Below are 25,162 nucleotides of genomic sequence, written 5' to 3'. Positions count from 1 at the left end.
TTCAAGCTCCGTTACCAGCAAGAGATGCTCTGTCGGCGCTGAAGACACCCGCCGAAAATAAGACCCCCTGCCTCTTTTGGGGCAAAAATTTATATAAGACAGGGTCTTCTTTTCGGGGAAACATGGTAGGTACACTTGTACAAAGTCAGTGAGTCTGTAGGGTTATAATCAGGTGTATGCTTGACCAATTATACCAAACAAGTACAGTAGAAGCTTAACTAACGTCATTAATCCGTCCGGAAGCAATGGACCTTAGTAGAAATCATTGTTAGTTGAGGACATTATTTCCATAGGAATTAATGTAAACCCAATTAATTGGTTCTAGACGTTCCAAAAAACACACCAAACCCCATTTAATAGAGAATAACTCTGGTCTTTAATACCAATAACAATAACAATACTGAATGAATATAAAACACAACTGAAAAGTATAAATTAACATTTAACAGGTTTTTGGACATTTAGCATACAGTGCTTTGACATAGGACTGCAGGGACATCATTATAGTAGTACGTATCACTGTTTTATCTGTGCTTTGACATAGGACTGCGGGGACATCATTAGCAGTATGTATCACTGTGTTATCTGTGCTTTGACATAGGACTGCAGTATTTATTTGCAAACGTTTCTTTACTGTACTATACTCATCTGTACAGTACTTACATTTTGCAGTACAGTGGGGATTCAGGAGGCAGGCAGCATTCAGCCGGCACTTTGGGGATTCAGCTGCTGTACTGTGTCAGGAGGCAGGCAGATACAGCAATGTTCAGCCGGCACTGTGCATTGTGGAGAGGGAAGGGGAGGAGTAGGAGCACGCTGATACAGTAGAAGCAGGAAGTGACCGGCATCAGCTGCGCGGCGGCTCACTGAGCAGCGCCCGGGGTCATGAAGCGGTCGGCGCCCTTATCTGAGGAATGCAACTTTATTTGAGGGACCGTTGCTGCCCTGACACATCGACTTCAGTTGAAAACAGTGTTACTTAAGAGCCATGCTACTCAAGGGTTTACTGTAATGATAATCATTTTTATATGTAGGTTGAAACACGGTCAATAACTGAAACAGCTGTGTAGGAGGCTTAAAACTGGGTGAGCAACAGCCAAATTCTGCTACAAAGGTGAGGTTGTGGAAGACAGTTTAAGGTCACGGGTGATACATCCTGACAAGACTGAGCACAGCAACAAGACACAAAGTTGTTATACATATATATAGAAACAAGGCCAAGCAACTCAACTATGCTCAAAAGCATAGGAACTGGAGTCAGAAAAATGGCAGTAGGTGCTCCAGATTAATGCTTGAAATATTTGGCTGTAACAGAAGGCAGTTCGGCGAAGAGCTGGAGAGCGGTACAATAATGAGTGTCAGCAGGCAGCAGTGAAGCATGGTGGAGAGCGGTACAATAATGAGTGTCTGCAGGCAGCAGTAAAGCATGGTGGAGAGCAGTACAATAATGAGTGTCTGCAGGCAGCAGTGAAGCATCGTGAAGAGTGGTACAATAATGAGCGTCTGCAGGCAGCAGTGAAGCACAGTGGAGAGCGGTACAATAATGAATGTCTGCAGGTAGCAGTGAAGCATGGTGGAGAGCGGTACAATATTGAGTGTCTGTAGGCAGCAGTGAAGCATGGTGGAGAGCAGTACAATAATGAGTGTCTGTAGGCAACAGTGAAGCATGGTGGAGAGCAGTACAATAATGAGTGTCTGCAGGCAGCAGTGAAGCATGGTGGAGGGCTCCTGCAAGTTTGGGGCTGCATTTCATTAAATGTAGTTGCGAATTTTGTCAGGATTAATGGTGTCCTCAATACTGAGAACTAAAAGCAGATATTTATCCATCATGTAATACTATCACGGAGGCGTCTGATTGGCTCCAAATGTATTCTGCAGCAGAACAACAACCCAAAACATCCAGCCAATGTCATTAATAACTATCTGCAGTGTAAAGAAGAACAGGGAGTCCTGAAAGTGGTGATATGACCCCCACAGAGTCCTAATCTCATCATCATCCAGTCTGTCTGGGATTACATGAAGAGACAGAAGGATTTGAGGGAGCAGACATCCGCAGAAGATCTGGGGTTAGCTCTCCGAGATGTTTGGAACAACCTCCCTGCTTAGTTTCTTCAAAACTTTGTGCAAGTGTACCTAGAAGAATTGATGTTGTTGTGAAGGGCGGTCACACCAAATATTGACGTGATTTAGAGTTCTTTTTTGCTCATTCACTTTATTTTTTGTTAATTCAGAAAAATAAGGTATTGGCACTTCTAGTTTTGAAGTAAGTCTTACCGTCAATATTTTTGTCACCTGCCTAAAACATTTGCAGAGTACTGTAACCTTCAAGGTTTTGTAAATGAGCCCCAAGTAGAGCTACATGGACACGTGGGCTCTTCCAGGGAACAAACAAGAGGCTTTGGTGAGAATTACAGGTGCGGAGATTGCTGCAGGGAATACAGGCCAGACTGGTGAATTATTGATACTGAACATGACTATTCTGTCACATCTCAAGGAACTTTGACTTCCTTTATTTAATTATACAGCTGTTCTCACACCAGCAGCATGCATTCTTGTACTGTACATAATACGTCGCTGCAGCCATTATATTGTGAGAATGTGTAATATTATAGGATATCTATCACTAGGCAGACCCTACACAGTCCAGGCACTTAAAGGGTCTGTACAAGATTAGGATAATGGGCCTAGTTTTTTCCATCCTTTGGCTGTGCCTTGTATTGTAGCTCATCCTCATCCATGTGAATGGACCGAATTGCAATACCAGACACAGACCATGAAAAGATCTGGCACGGTTTCAGGAAGAATTGGAGACACTTTTTTCTAACCCTGGAAAACTCTGTATGTAGTCATATATAAAGATCAGGGGGAGCACCATGGCAAAAATGGTGCCTATATATTAGGACAAGGGTGCTTGTGTAGCCATGTCTGGATCCCCTATATATTAGGACAAGTACTAATGGTGCACTGTGTAGTCTTATCTAGGTCCCCTATATATTAGGACAAGTACTAAGGCTGCACTGTGTAGCCATGTCTGGGTCCCCTATATATATTAGGACAAGTACTAATGGTGCACTGTGTAGTCATGTCTGGGTCTTCTATATATTAGGACAAGTACTAAGGGTGCACTGTGTAGTTATGTCTGGGCCCCCTATATATTAGGACAAGTACTAAAGGTGCACTGTGTAGTCATGTCTAGGTCCCCTATATATTAGGACAAGTACCAAGGGTGCCCTGTGTAGTCATGCCTGGTTCCTCCTATATATTAGGCCAAGTAGTAAGGGTGCATTATGTAGCTATATCTGGGTCCTCTATATATTAGGACAAGTACTAAGGGTGCGCTGTGTAGTCATGTCTGGCTCCACTATATATATATATACGGAAAAGTACTAAGGATGCACTGTGTAGCCATGTTTGGGTCCCCTATATATAAGGACTAGTATTAAGGGTGCACTGTGTAGTCATGTCTAGTCTCCTACATATTAGGACAAGCACTAAGGGTGCACTGTGTGGTCAAATCAAGTTACATTTCTTGACCTGTTTGGCACTCCAGAAATGAGTTTATGAGTTAGAGGCATTGTATCTTCATTCAGCTCTCTATATTGTGGTTTATAGGATTTATAAAATGCCGGCCGTTACCTCAACATTCATCATCTACAATGGAGAGAGGCACATGCATTTGTGGTGACCTGGACTGGCACTATGGAATAAAAGTATTTTACCTGCAAGTTAACAGCAACTGTTCTAATTACCAGTTCATTTAACAAAGGGTAGTTATGCTGGACTTTGTTTAATAAGAAAAGTCAGGAAACTAAAGAGTTAAGGTTATTTAGGCACTGTTGTAAATCAGTTAAGCTGTGACAAGCCCCTAGATTGAGGGAAAAGGTGGGGGTTCCAGTTTATTTTGTATTGTGCACTTAGAAATTGATAACAGTGTTAGAAGATGGAAGAGAAGTGCAATACGTAAGGAGTATGGAGTGAGACAGTGAAGAGGTCACTCGGAGGGGAGAGGAGCTGAGATGGACACGGAGGAAGCCAATAGCCATGTGAAGAACCAGCTTCTTCCTTCTCCTCTGTCCTGCTGAAATTAGAGACACGTTATTTAACCTTTCAAGAAACAGTGTGTGTAGCTGCTCATAAATTTCTCCGATGCTGAGAGAGAGAGTGTTTGTTTTTCCAAACCTGGTGTCCATTTAAGCCAGCTCTGCTTTCTACTGGATGACAAGAAGTAGAGAATCTTCATAGAAGTTTGTGAGTACTAAAGAAAACTTTAGCACAGTGTTTTAGAAATGGCAAAACTGTTAGTGGGGTTTATAAGGGGTATTTCTTGTCAGTTCTCTCTATATAACTTGAGCTAAGATGGTGCCTCCTCAAAGTTTGTTTATCTGTGTGTAAAGTATTAAACAGTATATATGCAAGTTGTATATGCAATTTCTGGAGCTTAATATTAATACAGACAACCACGGGTCTGCAAGTAATTGGTGTGCCTGTCATTTACCTACATACGTGTGTAAGTCTTATTTCGCTACCAAGCACTATTAATCCAGGCACTAGCGTCAGGATCCCCAAATTCCATTAGTTGTCCAGATCCTGTTATTTACCTTCAACGGTGCACAAGAGCTTGCTGTACTCATTGCCACTGTGACACGGCTCCTCAACCACATCTAAGAAACCGCGCAGAGAGTGCAGGCCTCTTCCCACTTGTCGCCTGTTGCACATTGTCTCCTCCTCTCTGGTGTGCTGATTGGCAAGAAAGGTGAACCTCCTTCTCCCAACAGATGTGACTCCCTGAAGAGGAACTTATGTCGATTGATTATAGCATATACTTAGGATACACCATAAATGTCTCAGATGGGAATACCCTTGCAGCCCTTGGAAGTGGTTCAGTATGGCAAGGTGGCCCTCAGATCAGAAAAGGTTGTGCTCCCCTGGTCTATGGCATTACCATCTCAGGACAGGGTGATCCAGCACTTTTTGCCTCCTCTCCTATAGTCAGTGAGAGTGGCATGATCCTTAGGCTACTCTCAACTTACTAGTTTACTATCATTGCTGCAATTTAACAAATCACAGAAAAAATACATCAATTCAAAAATTACATAAGGCGGCCATACCTACTGATACAAAGGTACAAGAGCAGGTATACACCACTTCCCAACCACATGCAGATAGGCAATTGCTATATGAAGGAGAATTGCACATGTGCAATATACGGATGAAGAAACACTCATGCTTCTGCCACATATTGAGTGGAGTGGCTGCTTAGTATTATTCTTGCACATAGATAAGGCATACTAATGGTGTCAGTCCCACCGGTACGTGTATCACTGTTTCAGGAAAAATTGCAGACCCTTTTTTTTTCCTGGACAACTCCATAAGTAGTCACATACAAAGATCAGAGAGAGTACCATGGCGAAAATAAAAATGCCTCTCCTCCCGTCTGGTGTTGGTCTTTGCCATCACAACCCACCATCTCAAGACAGGATGACCAGCATTTCTTAACAGCAATTCATCCATCGAACAATCAATTTTCCATTTGCATGCATTTTCCAGAGCAGTATGCATGGTCTTATAAGTCTTCTCATACCTTCTAGGAGCTCTTCCTAAGGAGAAACTGTTCCCTTCCTGACCTACATCATAGGCCTCTCACCCAGCCAGCAACCTCCTTTACTCTAATGGGGGGCAAAAACTCTGAAACTGTTTGTCTGTACATAGGTATCTTTTCCTTCTGGAGAAGACTCTAACTTTGGCTTATATTCCCAGTCATTGTTACAAGGCCTGTGAAAAGGTCAGACATTGACTTGGAAAATTGCTACCTTCTAATAAGTGGTGCTGTAGAGTCATTGAACAATTTTTCCATTTGCATACAATTCCCAGAAGAGCATGGATGGCCTTATAAGTTTCCTCACACTTTCTAGGTTCTCCCCTCAAGGAGAAACTTTACTCCTCCTGACCCACAACAGAAGTATATTGTATGAAAGAAGAGACCTATTGAAGACTGCAGGGAGCAACTGAGGAGAAGCAGCAGACTCTCGACTTAAGAGAGGACCTGCTGTCTGGAACCACCCAAGAGAGAGGAGACCTTGCTACATCCCCAACCCAGTGGGGTATCAGCACTGTGACAGAGATCTTAGGAAACAGTGGTGGAGATTTCCTCCTGACCCTGGACTAACCTGGGGCAGTGGGGAACTGTAAGTGAGGCCGGTCTCAGTAAAAGCCATTAGGTGTGCACACCATAGGAGGTAAGCAAGTTAACCAGCAGGCCTGCTGCAATCAGGGACAAAGGTAGTAGTGGGCATTTGGACACCTGTTACAAATTCTGGGCTCGAATACTTGAGTATGGACTGAGATCCAGACTCGAATTAAAATAATAAGAATTAAGCCTGAAAACACTAAGACACTGATACTGGAGTTTTATTTAATTGTGATACAGATTTGCTGCCTTGGGAGAAGTGCAATGTTGAGTTTTATAGACGCATTGTGTATTAAGTTATGTGACCTATATTTCTGTTCTATTGGATTGATTTGGTCCCAGCATAATTGATACTGTTTTGCTGGTGTTGCTATTATGGTGTTAAGTACCAAGTATTGCTGTTCCCTATTGTGCCTAAGATAATAATTCTAGGGTTTAATTAGCTGTAGTCAGCATTAGGTAAATCTACAGTAGAAGTTACATAGCTTACTCATTATTATTCCACTATTCGTTTGCACTATACTGTTTCTTAAAGGGATTGTACCAGAATAACATGTTATTCCCTATCAACAGAATAGAGGACAACTTGCTGTTTGGTGGGGGTCTCACCACTGTTCTGAATAACGGGACTTCCATGTCCTGCTCTCCTATCACTGCAAGGGTCGCTTATCCCCTTGCAGAGACGTCACTCAGAATGGAGCACTGACCAAGCATGCACGATCAGCGCTGCATTCGTTTCAATAGGAGTGAAGGCAATACCCGAGTGGGTGCAGCGCTTCAGTACTTTGGAGTCCCAATAAAAGGGCGCATACGGCGACGTTTTTTGTTGGCGTCTGCTTTGTGTTATTTTCTTTCTTATGTATATATTGTGGTTTTCTGTAATTTTATTTTACTTCTTTATGTAATTATGTTTTTTTCTATCTATGTCCCCCCATGATGTCATGTAAGACCTCTGGGGGACATTCACTTTTTTTTTCTTTATTTGACACTTTCCCACTGTAGCTAGGGCATCTATAGGAGCCCAAGCTACAGGGGAAAGCAACCCTTATAGTGACATTAGTCACTTGCAGAGTTGCCGGGGTCTAGTTTGACCCTCCAGCTCTGCAGTAGCAAGGAGTTCCGGGAGCAGGGGCGTAACTATAGGGGATGCAGAGGATGCAGTTGCACCCGGGCCCAGGAGCCTTAGGGGGCCCATAAGGCCTCAGTTCTTCTCTATAGGGAGCCCAGTACTATGACTAAAGCATTATAGTTGGGGGCCCTGTTACAGATTTTGCATTGGAGCCCAGAGGCTTCAAGTTACGCCTCTGCCCGGGAGGTCACATGACCCCCCCCCCCCTCACCCCCAGGCTCCAGTAGTGAAAGTGCATGTTACTTTCACTTTCCCCACACAGTGCTCATTGAGCACTGTGTATCGGGGAAGCAGAAGGCAGAAAGGGTTATCAGCTGTCACTAACAGCTGATAACCTGTTCCTGCCTCTCATTGATTGCAGGAGACTTAAAGCACCGCCGTAATTTTACTATCCGCGGTGCTCTAAGCCCAGGACCAGGCGCTGTAAATTTACTGTGGCTGGTCCTAAACGGGTTAAGTAAACATTGCTAATTTGTTGTAACTTCTGCTGCATCATATCCTGAATTTGCAACATTATAACGTCACCTGCACAACAAGCAGTAGTGACTATAGTGGACAAGAGAAGTCATTGTTTTCCTCAAGCTGTGCTCCTTTGGCAATCTCAATAATGAAAAATAATAATTTTTTATATCAAGTAATAAAAAAACATCTGTCAAAATCCACATTCAGGCTCAGGTCTGCAGTGTATGTTATGGCCATCGGTGCTCTTAACCACTGCTCCGGGCGTTCTAGGAAATACAAAATCATAAAATCCATAAACTAGACACATTTATACTAACGACCTGTCCAGGATTTCTAAGAAATCAGTCACCTGGGAGCAACTAGAAAATACAATCCAGGTCAAGAGGAGCCCACATTTCTCACATTCCCCTTTACAATTATAAGTAGACATGTGAGGAAGTAGAAAATCTTATCACCTGCTGTAATTATATGCGGTGTCCCGTTTCCTGCAAGTCGATATAATATACCCTTTTAAATGTAAGTCATTGAGTCATACCCTCCTGTGAAATCGTTCTACTTGTTAGTCCTACAGTATCTGCTCCGAGCTGGATGACAACCAATACGACCGCATTAGAGCTGCTACATGGATTGTCACCTCGATTTCTCAGACCCCTGTAGACCAGATCAGCCTTGTTATGTGCTGATCACACCCTGACCACTAAGAAGACATAAGAAATTAATTAGCACAATATGGCAATATAATTATCTACTGTGTTTCGATTTCTCATAATTGTACAATTTTCAAGCTTTATACTTGCGCTTAGTGAATGGGAACATAAAGGAGGAAAGGTCATAGTAAATGATTGGGGGTCTGCCGCCCGAGATCCCTGCTGATCAGCTGTTTAATGGGCTGGAGTGCTCGCCACTGTGATAATTTCTGCAGGAAGCAGACAGCTCCGTCCTCACTGCAGTGGCCTGACTTGGTATTATAAGCCAAGCTCCTATTCACTGCAATGCAAAAATTGCCTGCAATTCCAAACTTGGCCATGGCAGTGAGAATGGAGCAGTTAGCTTCCTGCAGAAATCAGTTCAGTGCATAAGCACATCAGCCAAGCTGTTCAGAGAGCATCTTGGGTGGCAGACCCCAGCTGATCTACTATGGATTACATATCCTGAGGATATGACATCAATAGTTTGCAACTGGGGAACCCCTTACCTCCACAGGATGTAAATTTACATGGTGGTACTTAACACAACAGGCCATAAACGTTCATCCCATGGATGGCACAGGCTCATAATTGAGGCAGCGCCATACTGCAATGAGAGTCGGCTATGATTGACAGCTGGTCTAACTCTGCAACAGCAGGGATCAGTGAGAACACCAATCCCTGCTGCTATCTCCTTACATGTAAACAATTTGGATTGCGCTATGTAATCGGGGAGAACCAATGGATTGTGATAGCAACTGGAAGGCTAAACAATTACGCTTGGACCTGCCACGGCCTGTGATCATTATTGTAAGCAATAAGGCATTGCAGTTCACATGTACTGTAATGCATTGTCATAGCAATCATAGATTTTCTGGTTCAATTCCCCTACAAGGACATAAAAAATGTAAAATAGAATAGTGGGGAAAAAAATAAAACATGGTTAAAAACCCACATATTTAGTATCATAATATTCATAGTGACCTGTACAATAAATGAAACACACTATTTATCCTGCATGGCACAAACTGTACAAAAAAAAAAACTAACTAAAAGACAGAGCCAAAGTGCTTATTTTGCTCATTTCATTTCCTAAAAAAGCGCAATAAAAGTGATCAAAAAAGCCATATGTACCTCAATATGGTACCAATAAAAACAACAGCTAGTCACCAAAAAATAGGCCGTCACAGATCTCCATCAATGGGAAAAAAGTTACAATACTGCAGCGATGCAAAAAAAAAAAAACATTTCCAGAAAAGGGAAGTGGAAAATCCTAAAAAAAATATGTAATTTTGATATTGTCGTAATCGTACCAACCCAAAGAAAAAAATTATCATATATTTTATGCTGTATGGCAGAATTAATTTATGCTTATCTCTATCTCTGCTGTACACTCCTATGTGATGATATGTATTTATTTGTGTATTACAGACAGTTAGAGAGCAGAATCTGCAGTTCTCTGCAAAGTCTATAAAACACAGCAGCAGCTCCTTTCTTCAGTCCTGAGAGAATTGGTAAAAATACAGGCTATAAGTCATATAATAGCCAGAAATAGGCGTATTCCTTATGTACACATGACAGCTTATTCTGAATAGTCATCTGAAAATTTAGTTACTCTTTCAAGTGCTAACATTTTTTTCTTAGTGACCAAGCCTGTTTGCGCCTTAATGACCAGGCCAAATTTTGGAAATCTGACATGTGTACTTTAACATAGAATAGCTCCGTAAAGGTTTTGCATATCCAAGTGATTCTGAAATTGTTTTTTCGCCACATGTTGTACTTCATTTAGGTGGTGAAAATAATCCGATATAATTTGTGTATATTTATTAAAAGTACCAATATTGGGAAAATTGTGAAAAATCATCTTTTTTTCACATTTTCAATTGTAATATATCAAATATGTGCAAACATACTGTACAAACTTTTGCTAAGATATATATTTCCATCTATTTACTTTATTCTGAATGCACATTTGAAAAACTTTTATGTTTTTTTAACCATTTGGGAGATGTACAAATTTAACATTACTTTTCAGCATTTTAAGGAACACTTTATTTTCCTGCACCAAGCCAAGATAGCAAAGGCTCATAGGTGTCAGAATAATAGATACCCCCACAAATTACCCTATTTTAAAAACTACACCCCTTAATGTATTCACTGAGGGGTGTCAGGAGTATTTTGACCCCACAGTTTTTTTTTTCAGGAATTAATTCAATTTAGAGTAGAAAAAGTAAAATTTCATATTTTTGCAAATATGTAATTTTAAAGACATATTTTTTTTTCTATAGTTTACATGACAACGAGGATTTACACCCCAAAATAGATCCCCCTGTTTGTCCTGTGTTCAAAAATATACCCAATGTGGCCCTAATCTTATATCTGAGTGCACAACGGGGCCCAAAATGAAAGGAGTAGTCAGTGTCTTTCAGAACAGAAATTTTGCTTGAAGGCGTTTTATGCCCCATAGCACACTTGTAGAGCTCTTGAGCGCCCAAAACCATAGAAAACCCCCACAAATGACCCCATTTTGAAAACTAGACCCCTTAACAAATTTATATAGGTGTGTACTACCTATTTTGACCCCACAGTTTTTGAATGAATTCAAGCAAAGCAAACAGAAGAAATTGTGATTTTCGTTTTTTTGGCAATTCTGTCATTTTAAAAACAGCTTTTTTTTGTACAGCACACATATAAATGAAGACTTGCACCCCAAAGTGGATACCTCTGTTTGTGCTGTTTTCAGAAATATACCCATTGTAGCCCTAGTCTTATGTCCGCATGCACAACGGGTCCGAAAATGAAAGAAGTAATCGGTGGTTTTCAGAACATAGATTTTGCTTGAAGACCTTTTAGGCCCCATAGCACACTTGTAAAGTTCTTGAGCGCCCAAAACAATAGAGAACCCCCACAAATGACCCCATTTTGAAAACTAGACCCCTTAACGAATTTATCTAGGGGTGTACTACCTATTTTGATGCCACAGTTTTTAATGAGTTCAAGCACAGCAAAAGGAAAAAATTGTGATTTCATTTTTTTGGCAATTCTGTCACTTTAAAAACAGCTTCTTTTGTACAGCACACATGTGAATGAAGACTTGCACCCCAAAATTAATACCCCTGTTTGTGCTGTTTTCAGAAATATACCCATTGTGGCCCTAATCTTATGTCTGGATGCACAACAGGGCCCAAAATGAAAGGAGCAGTCGGTGGCTTTTAGAACATAAATTTTGCTTGAAGGCCTTTTATGCCCCATAGCACACTTGTAGAGCTCTTGAGCGCCCAAAACAATAGAGAACCCCTACAAATGACCTCATTTTGAAAACTAGACCCCTTAAAGCGTTCATCTAGTGGTGTACTGTGTATTTTAACTGTACAATTTTTGAATAGATCTAAGCAAAGCAGTAGGAAAAAAATTACGATTTTCATTTTTTGGGCAATTGCGTCAATTTAAAAACAGTTTTTTTTGTACAGCACACATATAAATGAAGACTTTCACCCCAAAATGGATACCCCTGTTTGTTCTGTGTTCAGAAACATAGCCATTGTGGCCCTAATCTACTTACAGGACACATGGCTAGGCCTGTAATAAAAAGAACACCCGTTGGATTTCAGGGTACAACTGAATAAATTCCAGGTCCCATCGCCCAATTATAGAGCTATTGAGCGGCCAAAACTATAAGGAACCTCCTCAAATGACCACATTTTGAAAACTAAATCCCTAAACAAATTAATCTAGGGTTATACTGTGTATTTTGACCCCACAGTATTTGACTGAATCTTATCAAAGCAGAAGGAAAAAATTACGATTTTCAATTTTTTGGCAATTTTTTCAATTTAAAAACAGGTTTTTTTTGTACACCGTACATAGGAATGAAGATGTTCACCCCAAAATGGATACCCCCGTTTGTCCTGAGTTCAGAAACATACCCATTGTGGCCCTAATCTACTTACAGGACACATGGCTAGGCCTATAATGAAAGGAACACCCGTTGGATTTCAGGGTACAACTGAATAAATTCCAGGCCTCATCGCCCACTTATAGAGCCATTGGGCGGCCAAAATGATAAGGAACCCCCTCAATTGACCCCATTTTGAAAACTAGACCCCTTAGCAAATTCATCTAGGGGTATACTGCATATTTTGACCCCACAGTATTTGACTGAATCTTATCAAAGCAGAAGGAAAAAATTACGATTTTCAATTTTTTGGCAATTTTCTTCAATTTAAAAACAGGTTTTTTTTGTACAGCGTACATAGGAATGAAGATGTTCACCCCAAAATGGATACCCCCATTTGTCCTGAGTGCAGAAACATACCCATTGTGGCCCTAATCTACTTACAGGGCCCATGGAAGGGCCTCTAATAGAGGGAACACCCGTTGCATTGCAGGGCACAACTGAATAAATTCCAGGCCCCATTGCTCATTTGTACGGAATAAAAATTGACTCCCTAAAAATATCCCCCCCTCCCCACACACACTCCGCGCCCTTTTCGGCATTCCCCAAATCTTAGATAAAAGTAATAATGTGAACTGTGTGGTATTTCAGAAGACAGGGGTAATTACGAGGCGTGGTTGGAATGGGCACATGGGGCAATAAAACAGGTATCCCCCCTCCTCTCATGCTTTTTGGGGGTCATTTCTTGACCTCAGTGACGGGTATGGAGTGTAAAAAGTAGCGTTCCGTGAGTCTTCGTAAGCTTGCCGAGGTGCGGTGGTCTCGCACATAAGGCGCTCAACAAGCTGCTCCTGGAACTGCATGAAGGTGAGCGTTCCTGGGGCTTCTTGTAAAATACGTATTACAGGTAGTGGCCTGAATAACGCCGGGCTCACGCAGCCGTAGGTGGAATCCGCTTGTGGAGACCCGCAGCGGATCCCGGCTGTGAGCACGGCTGTGACCCTGCGTACGGCCGCGTAATGTACTGCGCATAACTGCCTACTCACACAGGCAGTCATTCGCAGTACAATTTTTTTTTTGTTTGTATTTCCCGCACCGTCGCTTATCGATGACGCAGAACCCGCAGCCCGTACACAACGTAGTTGCGTATGGGCAGCGGGTATATCCACGACTATAGAGCACAATGGGCTCTACGTTGCGGATATCCGGAGTAAAATAGAACCTGCTGCGTTCTCTTTTCTGCGAGTGGATTACACAATTCTCACTAATGTGAGTGGAATTGTATAATCCCATGCGATTGATCTGCGTATTACCGCGGATCAGAAGCATGAGGAATCAGTAATTCCTATCCGGTCATGTGAGACCAACCTATGTTAGATCGCTAATTTTTTATTACGTGACCGGGGACCGCTCAACGAGGCCACAGGTCACTGCTCCAGGCTCTCGCCGACCGTTGGTCGCCGAGAGCAAGGAAATTTTAAATTTCCTGGGCTCCCCGACACTTGCGCATGTGTCCGGCATTTTGCCGGTGGTCGCATGTGCAGAATCCGGGTAAGTTCATGGAGGAGGATTGCGTCGGGCTTCAAATACGGAGGCCTCTGGTAAAAAGTTTCATCTCCTCTCACCGATCGCATCGGTGAGGGGAGATGAAACTTCAATTTTTTAAAAATTTTTACGTGATCACCATTATCTATTGTATAACGGCGATCACGGGGCCGGGGACCGCTCACTGCTTTCCCCAGTAACATCTCCTGGTTCCCAGCTACCTTCAGAAGCCAGGAGCCAGGAGATTTTGAATCTGCCGGGGGCTCCCGGGCTTCTGCACATGCGTGTGATGTCATCGTCTGGCGCGCATGCGCAAAAGAGCGGCGGCGGGTCCGGGAAGACTCCGTCACCGCAGAAGACCCCGGAGAAGGCAGGTGAGTAATTTCAGCTGCCCTGATGGATCTGATCCATCAGGGCAGCTGAATCTTTAACTTTTTAAAAACTTTTTTTCACTTTATCCATTGGATAGCGCCAATCGGGGGGGTCCCCGCAGCCTGGGATGACAGCTCCATGCTGTCGGCTACCTGTGGGCACCGACAGCATGGAGCTGTCACGTCCAGTGCCCATGGGGCTTTATTCTCTGCAGGACACATGTTTTTACGTCCTCAGAGGATAAAGCCCACTTGGGCAGGACGTAAAAAGACTATGGGCTGGTAGTTAAGGGGTTAATGGCTGTACATGGTATAAAATAGCAAAAGAATATACACTTACCTCTCCACTCCCCTTGGGAAGCAGTAGGGCTGCATCAGTGAACCTCCTGCTGTTAGCTACAGCTGTAGCTAACAGCTGTAGCCAATCAGAGTCCATAGTATTATCTCCCATTCTCCTGGCATCAGTTCTCAACATCCTGGGCACCATGATACTAGGATTACTGAAAGGGATACTGCAGCGGTCACCTGACTTCTGGCCATCTCTGACAGTGGGAGATTCTCAATGGAGGGGAGAGGTAAGTACCTATCTTTTTTTTATTTTATAGCATGCCCCGCCATTTAAATAAAAAAGCACTTTCTACTCAGACAAGCACTTTAAGACCAACGTCTTACTATTTAATTGAATGTAAGGCCTGAGCTAATGAAGTTCGTGGCTGTTAATTACTACTGGATTGTTAAGATGACCATACATGCTGTGGAGGTCTGTGCTAGTTGCATGCAAATCACCTGACATTGCTGGGGCTGCATATGGACTTAAAGGCTATGGAAACTTTTGTGCAGGAAAAAGTCGATAGACACATCTTACTAATTCCCTGCAAAGCAAAAAGATGCATTTGTCTGCTTTTTTGCATGAGGTTTTTCCTTCCCATGCATTCAGAAAGCCCGATACATTCAAATTTCTAGCTCAGAGAACTGATAGGTTGGTCTCTGTCATGAACAAGCCCAGCTCCCCCTCCCCTCTCCTCTTTCAGAGGCTGTGTAACATAACCACACCCACTCAAAACTGCACAGCTATCTTCATCTATCTCATTCTTTCTCTGAATAGCAGCTGGTCATTCCCCCTCATTGCTGATAAGAGTAGAAAATTCACCCAGAGTGAATTACAGCGCTCTGTAATAGTGGCTTTCTTTGCTCTCTGTCATCCTCATCTCCTTCACCATCCCCCAGTGCTGTTGTACAGCCTTCTATAATAGCTCAGTGGAAAAGCAGTAAATGCATGTTCATAACATGGCTAATGGAGGATCTGAGAAATAACCTGTCAGTTTACTGATTTGCTAATCCTCTAGTCTGCAGTGCCTTGGAAAACAGAGAACAAGCATAGAAATTAAAAAATAAGAGGTTTTTAAAGGGGTTTCGTCATTTGAAAAAAAAAATCAATACTTACCTATTCCTCCCCAGGCCGTATTCTTACCATATCTTCTCACTGATCTTTTCCAGTCCATTGGTCATTTCACGTCTAGCCGTCCGGATCCTCTTCTTCTGGTTATGTGGCGTTCTTTCTCCACATTCTTCTTCTGGCAGGTCATGTGCACTGTCTCGCCGCAAGAGTTCATATACTTTTGCAGAGAGACAGCGTGCATGCGCAGTCTCTGCAATAGCTCAGCACTCCTTGCTAGGCTGTGAACTAGTGATGTAGTATACATTGCCCTGCAGGAAGGAGACTGCAGAGAATGGACGCTTTGTCACCAAAAGAAGAAGAAGAATCGGCTGGCTGGAGGTGAGGTGATCCAGGGGGGCTGCAGGAGAAGATTGTCAGGTAGAAGATGCGGTAATGTAGTGTCCCAAAGTAGAGTAGGGACCCCACAACTCTTGCGTGTCTCCCACTTGTATGCTGTCTATGTGTTTAGTGTTTGTGCCTCCAACCTGTATTGTGTCTGTGTTCCTGTCACCCTAACCTGCTTGTGGTTGTAGGAAGGAAAAGGGGGAGGGGAAAGAAGGAGAGAGAGAGAAGATGAGATGTAGTCAGGAAAGGAGGACATGTGTAGGAGGCTCAGGCCCCGATGCTGCAAAATCCCTGAAAGAGCTAGAGAAACCCATCCCAAATGGGAATCGGGTTGAGATCCCTTCTGGGATGAAGGGTTTGTGGAACCTTGGAGGAGAAGTCGTCGGAGTATGTTACATACTACCCTACTTAACCATAGAAAGGTGCGACGGGACTGACTTCATGTCTTCCAGTTGGAGTTCAAGTCAGGCAGGAGTGAGTGTCTGGATTGCTCATTAGATTCACAACAAGAGGGTCTAGGAACTAGGAACAAAAGAATGTCTGTTTGTTGCCCGGCCACACTAAAAGCCCTCTTTTAAGGATCTACCATCAGATAACTGAGACTGATGGCAATTAAGTTGATGGGATGCAGTGTTAGCAAGCAGAAGGTTGTTGGCGACTAATGGGAAAGATGGTTCAGATCTGTTGTTACCTAAGACTGTTGCAGCCTGTACTGAGAAAACCAATGGTATCAATGTTAAGTAAACTGTGTGCCTCTGGTTCAACCAATGATTGGATTATTGACTCTTTATTTGATTAATCTGTTTCACAACTCTAAGAGGCACTGGCATAACGTGAACATTAAAAATTAAATAGTTTCCACCATTTCTGTTATTTTACCACTGTGCGCTGCCAGGCGGGGTCAGGCCTAAGTACTCCGGGGAGGGACAGTAGAACTAAAGAACCTGTCACTGACTAGACTATTAAAATCTAACTTTTATTGATAGTTTATTAAAAACGTGTGCAGGGAAAGTTACTCTCCCCGCACACATTTTTAATAAACTATCAATAAAAGTTAGATTTTAATAGTCTAGTCAGTGAAATAGTGTTTAATAAGTCTAGGTGCCTCCTCGCAGTTACCGGTGCTCCATATGTAGTTATAGCGGTTCATCCGCAGCATACATAGGCACCCTTAAAACGTATCTATTGTTTCAGCTTACTTTTCAGAACAAGCTGCCATGTATCTGTACATGAAGATTAGCACTATTTCTGGACATTACATGACTTGAATGATACTTTTAACACCAGTTTTCTCCTTTGCAGGCTCTATATTTGTCAGTTGTCCCTAAATTGGTGGGTGGAGACTGCTGTTATGATTTTTCAAGACACTGTGCAGAGAGAAGAGCAGAATACCTTCTCTATCTCTCTGCAACTCACCCTCATAAAGTATCATGGAGCAGCACTGAACATATTTGACCGCCACTCCATTTTACAAGATATTGCGTGTTCCGAACCCCTGTTCTACTCAACAGCCCTTCACAAGTGTTTATTAGCTGCGACATTGGGTTTCTTTAGTTAGAAAAAAATATGTTCCCCAGCAAAAGAAATCCATTGATGTAGCAGCCAAGGATCCAGCGCTAAAGTGTTGCGGGGGCCCATGGATTCTCCTGGCTTTGTGGCCTGGTGCAACCCCTATGGCTATCCTACTGTCTTTAAGGAGATTCAGGATTGAAAAATACACTGCTGAACTCTTATTGAATTCCAGAGAACATGTCACAGGAGAAGAGAGGACAGTAACCCCAGGGCGGGCGTATTACACTTTCCTCACGTTTCTTTGCTTAAATATATAAATAGTCATTAAAGGATCATGAAGCACTATAGAAGCGGCACCAAGTCACACAATCCCCTGTCCCTTAATTCCTCTTCACAGTATTAATCAGGAATGTATCTTGTGTTCTCTCACCCTGTGTTATATAGGCAGCATGTAATAAGCAGGTGAAGAATGATGTCACAGCAATGGACAAATGGAGGCAAGACAAAGTTTGTGCAGCAGAAACAAAACTTTAGTAAAAACACAATATTTACAGTTCGCTCCATAGGACAGCATAATACTTAAAGGGTCACTCGGGCAAAAAACACATGTTTCCATCCCTGTCCCCTAACCTGATTGATGTCACTTCCATGCAGTGCAGCCCTCTGTCTGATGCTCATCAGGCACCATCTAGATGCTCAGATATTTTGTTTCAGATAGCATAACCCCAAGTAAATCTTAGCTGGTCAGAGTTCAGATCACATGACCATCTGAGGAATGTTGAGGCCAGGAATGTCAGATAAAAAGGAATAACTAACCAAGGTATAACTAGCCCATTTATATATGCTAAGGGCATAGTGGCATAATAAATTTTAAAAATAGCTCGAGTGGCCCTTTTAAAACAGTGCCAAAACCATAACACGTTAACATGTGGACCTAGCACCCACCGCATAGCAATCTCTTAAACAGGGCTCACCACCTAAAAGGATACAGTCTTCAGGCCTTTAGTCCAGTGAGGGACCTCCTTAACACAAGGGCGGTGTTCTGGCTTGTTCTCCTTTAGCTGTCTCTTACCTCGCTCACACACAGGTGGACAGCACAGCACTCTTTAGAGATGATACCACAATGCCAGCTATGTCACACACACACAGGTTCACTCCAAGTCGCTGCTCCATTTGTACTTAAATGGCAGGGTATTTTTTTCAAAAAGTCTCTTCACTTGGCCTGGCTTGGCCTGCAGCCATTGTCATGTTTGGTCAGGGCATGGATGGAGACTCTCTCTTCTTCAATGCGTTGGTACTCAGCTGGGCCACCCAGTCGTCAGTGGCCATTCTTGTGCTGGGCACACTTGCTTTCACCAATGAGTCGGTTGTCCTTTCAGGGGCTATAGTACATTGAACTGACTCTTAGGTCTGTAATCACCTGTACTATACGCAGATCGATAACCTCATATGATTTTGTAAGAGACTTACCCTATGGGATTAATGTCAACATTGAGATGGAATGGAGAAAGGCATCAAAAATTGCACCCACATGAACTGGCACTGGCAAGTGAACTTAGAGGAGCATTCCCAACCCCTCAGACAATACCGTGGGATCCCTGAGGTTAGCTGAAGCTGTGACCCCTGCATGTAAGTGAAGCCTCTACTGAGACTTTAAGTGTACGCACTATTAGTGTTCAAAATAGTTAGCCAGCAGGTTTGCTGTAGGAGTCAGAGACTGACCTGGGGGAAATTGGAGGGTTGCCAAATGTCCATCGCTTGAGCCCTGATTTTTGAACGTCAATGCTGCTTTTTCTCGCAAAAACATTTTTTTCTCTCAAGAGTGAAGGCACCTTCAGCAGTAGAGCGCACCTAGGTACATGAAGGTGATAGTTCAATTCCTTAATCTTTATCATGCTATTGTTCACTTTTACCTCTGCGTTCTTAAATAGGTATTGTACATCTTGGTTACTCCATCTGCTGCATCATATCCTGCACCGCTACACCCCCACCTGTGATATTTTTCAGGTACAAAGCTGTAACCTCTTACAACTTTCATTTGCATAGAGCGCATGTAAGGGTCTAAAAGTCAAGATTTCCAGTTCTGTATTTAAGCCTTTCTTCAGGTCTACGTTGTGGCTTCATTTGTAACGGAAACCACAATACTCTGACGAATCCAACATATTTTGGATAGCGGTGACGCCCGCCAGACCCCATAGACTCATAATGATGTCTGCTGAGTTCCACCAAGGTGAATACAGTTATTTGTTCTGTAAGAAATTAAGGGATTGGTATGGAGCCTCTGTGATGGATGTGAACTGAGCCTTACTGAAGCAATGCAATCTTCTTTCCATACACATTCCTAACTATAAGCTGTCAAGTGACCTCTAGCGATGAAAGGAAATGTTGTATAACATTTTTATGTAAGGTTGTGCTGCAGAACATAATAACCTTGTAAAATGTCCCACATGATACTTAATTGCAACTACTAACGAAAGCAAAAGTTCATATAAAAGAGAGCTAGCAATCAAAGTATTACCATGGAGTTAAGTCCATAATGAATGAATGAATGACTGTAGATACAACTGATGCTACAACAAGGAGTAATACAATATAGAATGGTTGCATAGTACTGATTTCTTAAAATGCCACATACATATTGGAAGCAAAGCTATTAAACCACATCCTAGTCCCATCACTGAATATCTACCATCCTATTGCACACCCAATTAAAGAATGACTTGATTATTTACAATACTGTGCAAAAGTTTTAGGCAAATGTAAAAAAAATGCTGCAAAGTAAGAACGCTTTCAAAAATAGAAGGGTTAATAGTTTATTTTTGTCAATTAACAAAATGCAAAGTGAATGAACAACAGAGAAATCTGAATTAAATCAATATTTGATGTGACCCCCTTTACCTTAAAAACAGCATCAATTCTTCAAGGTATACTTGCACAAAATCAGGGATTTTGTAAGATTACAATGAGGTGTATGATTAAGCAATTATACCAAACTGGTGACAACAATCATCATTTTCATATGTAGGTTGAAATACTATCATCAACTGAAACAGAAACAGCTGTGTAGGAGGCTCAAAACTGGGGGGGGGGGGGGGGACAGCCAAACTCTCCTACAAAAGGGAGGTTGTGGAAGACAGTTTCATGGCACAGGTCATACACCATGGCAAGACTGAGAACAGCAACAAGATACAAGGTAGTTATTCTGCATTGGTAAGGTCACTCCCAGGAAAAGATTTCAAAGCCAACTGGGGTTTCAAGATGTTCTGTTTAAGCTCTTCTGAAGAAGCACAAATAATGTTGAAGCAGTGGTCAGCCAAGGAAACTTAGTGTAGCAGATAAAAGATACATTATGGTTATTTCCCTTCGAAATACAGAAGATGTCCAGGAATGCCATCAGATCAGAATTGGCAAAAAACAGGTACACCCATCTACTATTTGGAGAAGTCTGGCCGGAGGTGGTCACACCAAATATTGATTTGATTTAGATTTGTCTTTTGATCACTCACTTTGCATGTTGTTAATCGACAAAAATAAACTATTAACGCTTTCCTTTTTGAAAACATTTTTCCCACACTCGCCTAAAACTTTTGCACAGTACTGTACATCATGCGCCCACAGCGAGAGAATTTCTAAATGTATGGGGGAGGTGAGAAGTTTGCTATTCCATGTCTACCCATTGTTCAATTCTTATTTATACGTGGGTTATAAGAGCCAGTGATGCAGCTAACATGTGCCAGCCACAGTGCCCTTTCAATTCAACCAGCCTGTCTTCGTCATGGTCTTGCCCTGTTCTACAGGAAACTTACATGTCAGCAGCCACTCATATATATCCTCTTCTTGTACCAGTACCTCTACTCTGGAGAAATTCAGAACAATCTATAATTGACTGGTTCTGTTAGGACACAAAGTGTTGAGTCACAGATATTACCAGAAATCCCAAAGACTTGGGGGCCTATCCAATTGAGAAGTAAAGGGTCACACATGGTGGTAATATGACATCCTCTAATCAGCTTAAAACTAAAGGGATGTCCAAAATTAGAAGAACAGTGTTTTTCCAGGAACAGCACCACACCTTTCAAGGACTACATCTGATGTGGGCAGCTTAACCTCATTCACTTATGGTGGGTCTAGAACAGTGTTTCTCAACTCCAATCCTCAGGACCCCCCAACAGGTCATGTTTTCAGGACATCCTATAGTACGAACACCTGTGGCAATGTCTGAGGCACCAACAATAATTACATCACCTGTGCAATACTGGGAGATCCAGAATACATGACCTGTTGGGGGGTCCTGAGGACTGGAGTTGAGAAACACTGGTCTAGAAAGTCTTCAGACGCTTTCACTTTTTTGCATTTTGTTATGTTGAGGCCGTGTTCAAACTGAAAAAAAATAAAGTTTTTCCTCCTCATTCTGCACTCAATACCCCATAATGACAAAGTGAAAGCAGAATGCTTTAAATCTGTGTAGATTTTTGTAAAAATTAAAAATAAACATTTTGCATTGACATAAGTATTCACACCCTGTAATCAGCACTTTGTTAGAGCACCTGTGGCAGCGATTACAGCTTCCTATCTTCTTGGGTATGATGCCACAAGGTTGACTCACCTGAATTTAGGGATTTTCTGCTATTCTTCTTTGCAAATCTTCTCAAGCTCTGTCAGGTTGGATGGGGGCCATTTGTGGACAGCTATTTTCATGTCTTTCCAGGGATGTTCAATTGGGTTCAAGTCAGGGCTCTGGCTGGGCTTCTCAAGGACATTCACAAAGTTGTCCATTAGCCACTCCTGTGTTGTCTTGGCTTTTTCCGTATGGTCGTTGTCTTTTTAAGAAGGTGGACCTTCTACCTACTCTGGGGTTCCTTGCATTCTGGATCAGGTTTTCATTAGTTCTCAGAAGTTTCAGGAGTTCTCTGTGCTTTGCTTCATTTAATTTTTCATCAATTCTGACCAGTTTCCCAATCCCAGCCGCTAAAAAACACCCACAACATGATCTGCCACCACCATGCTTCACTGTAACTAATGGAGAAGAAAGAAAGAAGCTGCTGCGCTCAGGGACGCAAACCTACGCAAACACCAAATGACACCGCCTAAATAGACACAGGTAGGACTACAATAAGAGTAAAACTTTTGTAATCAGTACGGACACCTCTGTGCTGAAGTCAAACAGTATAAATGTATTTGACAGTAAGAAGGGGTGCAACGCGTTACGGAGCACCAAATGCTGCTTTCTCAAGCAAAAAACTAATTATCGATAACAGATAAGATCATTGGATATGCTTCACTATAGGGATGGGTATTGGGTAGGTGATAAGCAGTGCCTGGTTTCCTACAATCATAATGTTTAGAATTGAGGCTAAACATTCAATCTTGGTTTCAGCAAACCAGAGAATCTTGTTCCTCATAGTCTGAGCATCCTTTAGATGCTTTTCGGAAAACTCCAGGTTGGCTTTCATGTGTCTTTTACTGATGAGAGACTTCTTTCTCGCTACTCTGGTGGGGTGCTGTATTGATGGTTGACCTGCTGGAATTTTCTTCCATCTGCACACTAGATCTTTGGAGCTCAGCCAGAGTGACCATAGGGTTCTGGTCACCCCTCTTACCAAGGCCCATCTACCTGATTGCTTATTTTGATAGTCGACCAGCATTAGGAAAAGTCTTGATTGTTCCAAGTTTCTACAAGAATTATGCAAGCCACTTTGCTCTTAAGAACTTTCAGTGCAACAGAATTGTTTTGCAGTCTTCTCCGTATCTGTGCCGCCACCCAATCCTGTATCTGAGCTCCACAGGCAGTTCTTTTCTCCTCATGGCTTGGTTTTGTCTCTAATATGCATTGTGAGCTGTGAGATCTTATATAGACAGGGGGATGTCTTTGAAAATTATGTCCAATCAACTGAATTTACTGCAGGTGGACTCTATTTAAAGTGCAGAAACATCTCAAAGATGATCAAGAAAAATGGAAGGCCCCCCCAAAGCAAAATTGTATCTGTCATAACAAAGAGTCTAAAAGGGGTTGTCTCACGCCGAAACGGGTTTTTTTTTATTCAATAGGCCCCCCGTTCGGCGCGAGACAAACCCGATGCATGTGTTAAAAAAAAAAACTGGGTAGTAACTACCCGAATCCCCGCGCTGCGGCGACTTCTTCCTTCTTCTTACTTACCTTAGTAAGATGGCTGCCGGGATCTTCACTGTGAGGTCCATTGCCGATTCCAGCCTCCTGATTGGCTGGAATCAGCACACGTGACGGGGCGGAGCTACAAGGAGCAGCTCTCCGGCACGAGCGGCCCCATTCAGAAGGCAGAAGACCGCACAGCGCAAGCGCGTCTAAAATCGCCAGAAGAGGCGATTTTAGACGGATCCATGGAGACGAGGACGCCAGCAACGGAACAGGTAAGTGAATAACTTTTGTATGGCTCATAATTAATGCACGATGTATATTACAAAGTGCATTAATATGGCCATACAGAAGTGTATACCCCCACTTGCTTTCATGAGACAACCCCTTTAATACTTATGTCAATGCAAAATCTTTTGCAAAATTTCTAACATTCTGTTTTCACTTTGTCATTATGGGGTATTGAGTGCAGAAAAATAGGGAAACACTTACATTTTTATTTTAATTTGCACAAGGCCGCAACATAACAAAATGTAAAAAAAAATGAAGGATTCTGAAGATTTTCCAGACCCACTATACATGGGGCTTAACTGCAATTCCACAGACCACCAATTGACAAAGTAGGGCTGTTCCTCCAAAAAAACAGATCCTTTTTCTAATCCTGGACAATCCCTTTATCAAGGACTACGTCTGCGTAAAGGTAATCTAACATTTCCCTCTTCTTTCTCCACTCTACATAGGTGTAGAAGAAATTCAGTGCTCATTAGAGGAGAGGAAAGTCTTCCTTCATGAGCTGTCAGACATCAGCTTCAGCGAATGCAAGTTCACCTTATCATTGACAGATTTTTTAATCATTATATTTTCTGGAGTTGCTGTATCCATTGCTGCCATTTTTTCGAGTTTCTTCCTGGCTACCACTGTGCACTGTTTCCATAGATGTGCCCCAAGTAAAGATGAAGATGAGGATGAGGACGATGACTGAGAACCTTGCTATGCTGTATCTTAACCACTTGGGCAACACCTTGTTGGACCACATACATCTTAAATGACCCATTGGTTGTATTGGATGATGAATTGTCTTCACTTCATAAAGGAAGGACAAAACTGTTTACCTGGGAGGTATACTCTAAAGGTAACTCCTCCTCAAATACATAGAACGCTTATTTTGTTTTCTGAACTCTGATGGCGGTTTCCATTGATGAGCGAACTTTTGTAAAGTTTGGTTTGGCCGGTTCACCGAGCTGTTGCAAAAGGTTTGGTTCAGTCCAAATTAGTTTGAATAGAATGAAAGTTCACCATAAAAGCCAAGGATAATATTCTAGGGAGTTCTACCTGGTTTTTATGGCTCTTAGACAGTGTTATATACTAATGTTCAAAACTAGTGTTAAGCAAATTGAACTAGTATAACCCTGTTTTGAGTAGAACCTTGGTAAAAGCTCAGTTTGAGTTCTTGTCAAACTAAACTTTTTGCAAAGTTTGA

General features: G+C 42.3%; 1 protein-coding gene across 1 annotated transcript in view; it reads left to right on the top strand.

The window, feature by feature from the left end:
- Positions 1-24,779, top strand: part of LRRC38 (leucine rich repeat containing 38) — a 55,088-nt gene extending 30,309 nt beyond the window's left edge. The window contains exon 2 of the mRNA XM_066572679.1: positions 24,423-24,779. Coding sequence (XP_066428776.1) covers positions 24,423-24,664 — 242 coding nt within the window. The 3' untranslated portion in view covers positions 24,665-24,779. The remainder of the gene's footprint in view (positions 1-24,422) is intronic.
- The last annotated feature ends 383 nt before the right edge of the window (positions 24,780-25,162 follow it).

The sequence above is a fragment of the Eleutherodactylus coqui genome, chromosome 6 (assembly GCF_035609145.1).
Source record: "Eleutherodactylus coqui strain aEleCoq1 chromosome 6, aEleCoq1.hap1, whole genome shotgun sequence".
In the NCBI taxonomy this organism is placed as follows: domain Eukaryota; kingdom Metazoa; phylum Chordata; class Amphibia; order Anura; family Eleutherodactylidae; genus Eleutherodactylus; species Eleutherodactylus coqui.
This window is presented reverse-complemented; position numbering and strand designations above follow the sequence as displayed.